Here is a 9,177-nt window from a genome sequence, read left to right on the forward strand (position 1 = left end):
ATGTATGTATGTATGTATGTATGTATGTATGTATGTATGTATGTATGTATATGAGGTCACTGTAGCTATCTTCAGACACACCAGAGGAGGGCATTGGATCCCATTACAGATGGTTGTGAGCCACCATGTGGCTTCTGGGAATTGAACTCAGAACCTCTGGAAAAGCAGTCAGTGCTCTTAACTGCAGAGACATCTCTCCAAGCCCCTCTGGATCATTTTAAGTCACTTTTCTTTGACACTTCATTTGTGACGTCTGCTCAATCTCTCACTAATTGTCCTCCCCACTCTAATGAGTGCTCCCCCAGAGTGGGATTATGTGTTCACTGATGCATTCCCTGTGCCTAAGACAGAGACTGACTACATGTTAGCACTCAATACATATTTCCAAAAAGGAATTATAAATGTCCTCTTCTTGTATTCTTCCCGCCATGGATTGGTAGAGTTGATAGAACTGAGGTGTAATATCACACTTCGCCCCTAGGTGTCACTGTTCCACACACAAACAGCATCACTAACGCTCAAACCCCCAGTGATGGCCCAGTTTCCATCCTTGATCCACACTGGGTGCCTTCCAAATTTCGTCTCATTTGATGCTAATATCAACTATGTCACTTGGGAATCTGGAACCCCTTTAACAAGGAGAAAACTGAAGCTAAGTTAAGCATTTGGCAACACCTCAGGTTAGAAGGAGGCCTTTGTTCATTCGGTTATGCCACCCTCAGAGAATGAAACATGAGCCCCCTTCCTCTCCTTCTGTTGTCACTACACAAGCAGCAAAAAGGGGAGCCAGGATCCATATGGGACACACTGTCCAGTGTCATCCTCAACTTCTTCCTTGAGTTTTTTGGGGAAAGGGTTTGACCTTCTGTACAAATCAGAGGGGTCTTTGGTCTTCTAAGGTCAGCTGAGCTCACACAAGGCATGTCAGAGGCACAGAGTCCTGGGAATCTGCTTGGGCTCACACAAGTAGGAAAGTCAGGAGCACCCTGAAAAGCAAATGCCTCTCATGTATGCACCCCTACATCCATCCTGGAGAACAAAGGCCTGTCCTGAATACCAGGCTCAAGCCTGGTTAGAGAGTTGTCTGGCTCCCCAGGGGGCAAAGGTTATTGTTCTCACAAAATCTCAGTAGTCACCAGACACTTCTCAAAAGCTCAACATTGCAGGTGGGGTACCTGGTTTTCCAGCCCGAAGAGAAGCTATTCTTGTGGATTTGATTAGCAGCATGTTCTGTTTTGTCTGTCTGTCTGTCTGTCTGTCTGTCTGTCTGTCTGTTTGTTTGTTTGTTTGTTTGTAATGAGCTACGTTGAAGCCTCCTGAGTTATTATTTCCTCCTTTAAAAATGGCCTTAATCTTTAGTAATCAGAGCTGGCGATGTTCTTGAGCTTATGTCTCAGCTTTGTTTATTTTTCCATCAATCTTTTCCAGGTGGACTTTATCATGTTAGCTTTTATTTATATGGTGGCTGGAGATGGGGGACATCAACTGCAGTCATTAAAATCCAGGTGATGCTTATAGCTGCCAAGGTTCATCCCCATGCCCCTCCCTGTGAGCACATGTAACATGGAGTGGAGGCAGGAGGATCAGAAGTTCAATCTCACTCCTGGCAACATAGGGAAGTGGAAGCCAGCTTAGGATACAGGAGAGCATGCCTAGTGAAGAAGAGGAAAAGGAGAAGGGAGAGGGGGCCATCACACCATAAAGATGAATGTTTCACACTGAAAGGTGAAAACCACCACTGAGCAGAGACTAACCGTGGCCAGTGCAAGCGTGTGTTTAGGTGCTGCCTGGACTGTGCTCAGGGAAGCCAAGCAAAGAAAAGAGCGTGGCTCACCCTGTCTGAGCAGCCCTCTCATGTCTGCCCCACTTTGCTCTTTCCCTCTCCAGATCATCAAAGACCAGAAGCTGCTTGTGATTGTGGGGGGCATGCTGCTGATCGACCTGTGCATCCTGATCTGTTGGCAGGCTGTGGACCCCCTGCGGAGGACAGTGGAGAGATACAGCATGGAGGTGAGAGGCCAAGGCAGGGGGAGGCAGGCGGCACCACGGGGACACCCGGACATCATGACAGCTGGCTTCGTACCACGCGGTTTCCTCCTTTACTCCACCTCCTTACGTTTGAGACCTAGGTTATTTCAGGAAGGGCAAATAGAAGGTACCATGGAACAACTTAATATTGTATTAATAGATTCCAGATTAAGGGAGAAGGTTGGACTTCTTGGAGGAAGATATTGTCATAACCGGGGAAGCGCCGATGTACCTGCTCATTCGAGTGAGAAATTACACTGCCTGTGTCCCACCTTGGAAGCAGGGAACACGCACTAAGAGGTCGTACTTACTATATGATATTCAAGGCAACGAGCAATGGATTTCTTTCTACACACTCCATACTGGGCATTTGTTGTTAAGATAAAGAACCTCACAGAAAAGTCCTGCGGCGTATACAGTGGGAACCAGGCGTGGCAGCCCAAGTTTGTAATCTCAACACAACAGAGGTGAAGGCAGGGGGATCAAAGGGCAAGACCAACTTGGGCTATATATGGAGACCCTGTTTCACTCTGAGTTTGTGTAGGTTTTAATTGTCTTGTAAAAATCCTTGCACTGGCCTTTATGAGGTACCTCACTTTAGGGAGTCTGAATTCCCGGGTATCTGCTCTCTCTCCTCACACAAGTAGGCTTGGCTTTGTGGGGTGCTAGCTGGCAGGTGGTATTTACTGTCATGTCAGTGTAGCAAATTCCAGGAGATCCAGAGAGTCGCCACTCCTCTTGCTCCATTATCAGGGGAATCTTTATTCACAGGATGTCATGTGTATTCTTAATCTAAACAAGAAGTGGAGGCCTATGAGCTGGGGACAGAGGTTTATGTCATTTAACCAAATAAGATGTCCAGTCACACTTAGATGGAGACAGACTGGGGTTTTATTCAGCCCAGTGAGGAATTGTGCAATCAGAACATCACTTAGGCAAGAGACTGGAGATCTCTTCATTCTGCATGCACCATGGGAAGATGCAGGAGCAACAGAATGGCAGCAGGAGGGCCAATATCAGTTGTGCTTGTGGGTCAAAGGGTAGCCACCGAGTCACGCAGTCAGACAGGCTCTTCCAGTTGTGTATAGAGATACCTGGTTGCTGCTCATCAGGTACAACTGACAAAAGAACATAGTCAGTGCCCTAGGGGTTTCCTCATCCACCCCTCAGGACTGGGAGAGCAGAAAGAGTTGTCCCTGGGCAATGGTGATGGTGATCATAGCTGGTGCCGTGAGTTATCTAACCTTCATTGTGATTCTGGAAATGTCTGAGCTGTGCCTAACTTCATTCTCCTGGTAAGGAAGCAAAAGCCCAGCAGAATGTATCCTAGCAGGTGAATGGCCATAGGACCACCTACCCTGGAACACCTGAACAGTTCTTAGCAGTTGCCTTAGGGCTTTGATCGCTGGCCACATGTCTGTGAAAGTGGGAGGAGTCAGAACATGTCCATTCCATCCCACATACTCAGGTGATAGGCCAGGGAAGACTGCTCACCCAGGAAACCAGGGAAGGAAAGCAAAGAAAGCAAGATGGAGGAGCCCAGGGAAGGCCACTGAAGGCCAGGCCCAGGGTGTCCCAGAGACCTGAAGGCTGCACTGTTCCCTGTATAGAGTGGGGCTGCAAACCTACAGCATGGCTCAGCCAGAGCAGCAGACTCTGGACATGGGAATTGTGTCCCCAGGAACATCCAAATGAAATCTTTCTCATGCCGCCTGCCCTGTTGGCCGATGGTTTGCCTATTGGGGTCTCTCTGCCCTCCTGCCTGTCCTGAGCATGTTTGCTGTCAATGGCTCCTCTGCATCCCAGACCTGCCAGGTTACTGCTCCAAAGCTGCCAGAAGAGAAGAGGAAAACTTAGTCTGGAAGAGAGAAGATGCTGCCCAGGGCCATCCAGCTTGTCCTAGACAAAGTCCAGGCTGACCCTGCTCCCCACCCCCATCCCTGCCCCCATCCCTGATACTGCTGAGACTTCTCTTGAACCTCTTTCTGGGATATTCCTCTTTTTCCACTTTTTTGGGGAGTGGGGGTGGGGACTTGCCCTGTGTTGTCTGCTGCCATGGTAGCAGAACCCTTTGCCATGTCAACCCACAGCAGGGTCCCTACAATTTTCCACTGAAAGATATTAAGCAGTTCAGAGATTTCTCCCAGACTCCCTGCTAGATACAGTACTCTGTGGTAATACAACAATGTACCCAGGCTATAGGGCGACTAAAATCTCACTGAAGGGGCAAAATTTTCGGGTCAGCCAGGAAGGAACTCTGGGCTAAAGGGAGTTGATTGAAGGTCTATGGGGTCTGTCCCTTTCCCCTTCCTCCTCAGTCACACCTCAGCTTGCTCTGAGCTCTCTAAAACCACTAGGATACCAGAAGCCTCATTCTGTTGCTGCCTGCCTGCTTCTGGAATCTTCTCTACCAAATAAATGGCTTGAGCTTCAGCACAAGGTCATTCATCTACTACAGAGCTGTGTCGCTCAGTGCCCTAGCCATATCAGACCTGAGCTGCCTTCCCTCCCCAGCCTTCCAGAATCTCCCTCATTCAGAACTCTGCCAACTCTAGTCTCCTAGAACAGGACGAGCTAGCCCTGAACTGCCCAACTGAGCACCTAAGGACATCCTTCTTGGGGACACGGAGTTCAGAACTGCCAGCCTCGACCCCGTAGTTCACACAGGCTATCTGGGAGTGGGCAAAACTCACAAGCCAACCTGCACTGGCCCGTTAGGTGGTAAGAGGAGAGAGAAAGGACCAGGGCTGCAGAGTGACAGAGATGACCTATAAGCACTTCTTCCCCAGTGACTACACTTAGGGCCCAAGGAAATTAAACACCCCACAGTCCTATAGAAAGTGGCCTGATTGTCATCCGCCTTTATTTTTATGTAATAAATACTGATGTCACTCCTGTCCCATGCCAGGAACCATTCTGAGTGTGTTATACATATGAAGTCACTTAGTTTAAAGCCTGTAGATGAGAAAACTATAATATGCACAGAAATGTTCAGTGACTTTCCCAAAGCCACACAGCCAGGGAGGGATACAGATTGTTTTCCAAGCAGGGTAGTGTGCTTTCAGCCCAGCTGTCCCTGCTCACAAATGGATAGGCTGCCACAGGGAAGAGCATCTGAGTTCTTCATCATCTCCCTTCCAAGACCGCACACAGCACCCCCCCCAGAAGGCTGGGCATTGGCCTCTGTGCCCATCATCCAGCCTCTGGCCTCTCTGTGTGCCCCAGACTGACACAAGTCATTATCTGTAGCATCTATCTGTTAGCTGGACTCCAGAAAAGCCTGGTAACTGAGGTGTGGCTCTGCCTTCAGGTACTGTCAGAGCGGCAGGGAGACACACAACTTTGTGACAGTTCCCCTTGAACAGTGTGCTGGGGAGTTGAAGGTCCTAGGAAGCACTGGGTTTGGGCAGAGCTGGCCTCCGAGGGTTGGGCAAAGCTTCTTAGATGAAGGAGACAGGACAGTGGAGGAGGTGGGAGGGACCCAGGCAGCTGCCCTGGAGAAGAGACAGCCCATCAGGCTGACCAGATGCCAAGAGCACTGAGCTATGGGAGGCTGTATACAGCAGGGTGCTGGACACATTGGTGCAGCCTCAGGAAACAGTTTGACATGCACATGGTCCACAGTCCAATAAAGATATCTCAAGATAACCATTATATAGAGAAAACCCACAGTGCACCTTGGAGGGGCAGAGGGTCAACTCTCAAGAGGATGTTTAAGAGCGTCTCGAGCTGAGAGCACCCATGTGCCTTAGCAACACACAGAATAGTCAAGCAGCAACTAGACACGTGCAGATGGACAAGGGCAGACAGCAAGGTTAGAGAAATGGCTTGGGGTTTGCCTTACAAACATGAAGATTTGAACTCAAATCCCTGGGACCCACATAAAAAGCAAGTGTAGTCGTATGCATCGTAGACCCAGTCCTGGTGGGATAGAGACATGAGTCTCTATAGATAGAGCTGGCTGACCAGCCTGGCTAGTCAAATTGGTCACCTGCAGGTTCAGTGGGAAACTCAGCTTCACAAAACAAGATGGAGAGTGACCCTCATGAACACACATATGCACACACGCACAGACATACTCACACACACACACATGCATACACATACAAACACACACAGGTGTTCACAACAGCAGATAGGCATAGATGAAACTCAAAGCATCTTTTCACATACTTCAAGTTCAAAGATGGAAGGTAAGCAATACACTTCAAGGACCCATAAAAGTGGCAACACCATTTTAAAATAAAGAAAGGGAAGGCTGTTTATCTAAAATCGTGATTACCTCTGGGTTGAGGTAAAAGGATGTCACTGGGAGGTTCCAGCTAGGTCATGCCTCATCTTTTTCAGACATATTTTATCTGCTTCTCAGAAGTTTGAGTGCATCACTTTAGAATTCTCAGCACACCATCAGTAGCTTAGGTCAGTTTTAGGTTTACAGAAAACTCCCACAAGTATATCATGTTTCCCGTATCCTCCTGGCCCCACACGTGGTCCTCTGGCTGACATCCTTACCTTTGTGCTTGTGTGAGGAAGACTCCTCCTCACTGGAGCCCTGGTGTATAATCGGGTGACAGATGCCACTGTGGGCTCAGCCACGTATGTGATGTCCCACGCACAGTCACCAGATCACACCGCACAGTCTCACGTCTAACCACCCCCCATTCACTCTCCACAGCGCCACACCGCCGGAACCGGCCAGTCAGCAGCTTTCTCTCACCAGCTATTTATATATGGTGATCTGTATTTGAGGTCCCTCCATGTCTGTTCACGGCTCAGTTTCTATTTGTGGGTGATGAGCTCTCTGCTATCGAGCTGGGCCACAGACCCTGCATCCTCCCCACCACTGAGACTCATTTTAGTCCCCTCTAGACATGGCAATGATAGCTAACGCAGCTGTGAGCATTTGTGGGCAAGTTTCTGTGCAGGCCTAAACTCACATTCTCAGTGTCGCATTAGAGCTTCTGGTTCGTGTGTCTCGACATATAAAATTTAAAGCCAGGTTATTGATATCTGCAAAGTAGCTCTCTGTGTTTGTATTTGTTGGACACGGCACTAAATCCATAGATGAAGTTGGGAGGCACTGACGTGAACTGATGTTCAGTCTTCCTGTCCATGAACATGAAGTATGGCCACCCCATTTCTTTAGAGTGTCTTCAATTTTTTTTTCCATCGGTTTTCTAGAGTTCGTCACACAGATGTTGTAAATGAGCCAATACATTTCTATCTGCTGCATTATGCTGGTTGCTAATATAAAAGATGCTGTCTTTTATTTTGGTGTGATCATAGATTAGATAGTATATAAGAAATATATATACATATACGTACATGTATATACACACATACACATACCTAAGCATCTACAGTGGCTAGAGCTGCTCACTAGCACAGAGTTTTTGTGTTGATTCTCCAGGACATTCTACCTAGAAAACAACGCTGTCCGTGATACACTTTTCCCCCTTCTAATCTATGTTTCATTGTTTGCTTTTCTTGACTTATTACATTGGCCAGGATTTCTAGTGCAATGTATTAAATAGAGGTTGTTTTTTTTTTCTTTATAACTTAAAAAGACAAACTATGAACCGTCGCCACTGGTTGCAGTTGACGCTGCCTCTGAGGAGATGTGGGAGGGCGAGCGATGACATAGGCAAGAGCCCAGGTCGCAAGGGACCCTGCGAGATAAGCAGATGAATTTAAAATTCAAAATCAAGGAGATTTTATCTCGGGCGACATGGTCACATTTTCCATGGCTGCTGGGTGAAAACAGGTGGAAACGAGCAGCTCAAAATGGCAGCAATTCAGACGTGAGTCAGGGGTGACCTAGACCAGACTGGTGCAAACGGGGACACGGAAATGTGACGTGTGCATAGACTTAGAAAGCATATGAAACCAGGCTTGATAATTGAATCAAGCTGCTGTTCCATCCACGGCTGGGGACAGAACAGCAGCAAGGCCATGTCCAGATTTCTGCTTGTGTGGAAAGCCACATCACTGAGTCAGGATGCAGAAGGAGAAGAAGGCTTAAGAAAGAACTAAGGGTCTCATTTCTGGTCACATGGTTGAAATGCCTGAGGGCTGGAGGCCCTCCCAGGCAAAGGAACCCAGAAGATGTGATCCAAGGTACTAGACACACATGACGGTTGTTTCTCCAGTAGAGGGGACAGGTGGAAGGTCGGCACACTAAGTCTGGGAGTCGTGAGGACAAGGGTGGCGCCTCAGAGAGAGTGGGAGCATAGAGAAGAAAGCACTTTTGGGGGCTGCCTGGAAGAAAGCTGGGAGTGGTGGTCAGAGAGGCAAGAGGCTGCTGGGAGAGAAGTGTCTGTGGGCGGGGTGAGGGGCTTAGGGACAGCTGTCCACAGTCAAAATGTGCCACCCAGAGAGAGTGCAAGGAAGGAAGGGATCTCGAGAGTGAGGCACAGGCTGACAGGTGCCCCAGGCACGTGATCTGGGCTCCTTGTGAGGTCTGAGCCATGCCTCTGCCTGTACATGGTGGGAAGATTGTGCTGTCTCAGCCGCACCTCCACCTGTACACGGGTGGGAAAATTGCTTGTTTCTGCAACTCATATACAGGAGGTGTTGATAAACCTGCCATGGATGCTTAAAGCACTTGTAAAATATGATTTGGATTCTTGGCAGAAAGGAAAATAATGTTTTTAAGTACCACTTTTAGTAATGACAGTGAGTGTTGACTATACAGTTCTGGGTTTCAGGGAGAGATGTGAGGTGCAGGAGGGACCGGAGAGAGGTCAGCAAGCAGATGATGACATTGAAGGCTCTGCGTGAAGGCCTCAACTCGGGTCACAGGGATGGAATAGAGGTTGGACCAAGGAAGAATCCAGGACACAGTGATTCTCGGGGTCTAGGGATGTAGGCAGGAGGCAGCAAAGGATGCCTGACTGGAGACGCCTGGGGTGGGTGGGAAGACCGTCACGTGAGTTCAGTGGATTCAGAGCAGGGAAGGCTGCGTCCTTTGGGAAAATCACACAAGTTCTTGGAAACCAAAGGGAGAAAATGCTTCAAGAAGGAAGTTTTGATAAGTCATGCCAAGTGCTGCTTTTAGACCAAGTAAGATGAGAACCAAGAAGTGACAGTGTGTCACACACACCCAGAGAGAGAGAGAGAGAGAGAGAGAGAGAAAGAGAGAGAGAAAGA

The 9,177-nt window shown here is 48.4% G+C and overlaps 1 protein-coding gene across 1 annotated transcript in view; it reads left to right on the forward strand.

The window, feature by feature from the left end:
- The window catches only part of Gabbr2 (gamma-aminobutyric acid type B receptor subunit 2), a 327,200-nt gene that overhangs the window by 268,797 nt on the left and 49,226 nt on the right, over positions 1–9,177 (forward strand). The window contains exon 13 of the mRNA XM_028770277.1: positions 1,888–2,010. Coding sequence (XP_028626110.1) covers positions 1,888–2,010 — 123 coding nt within the window. The remainder of the gene's footprint in view (positions 1–1,887; positions 2,011–9,177) is intronic.

The sequence above is a fragment of the Grammomys surdaster genome, unplaced genomic scaffold, assembly GCF_004785775.1.
Source record: "Grammomys surdaster isolate TR1022 unplaced genomic scaffold, NIH_TR_1.0 199, whole genome shotgun sequence".
Classification (NCBI taxonomy): domain Eukaryota; kingdom Metazoa; phylum Chordata; class Mammalia; order Rodentia; family Muridae; genus Grammomys; species Grammomys surdaster.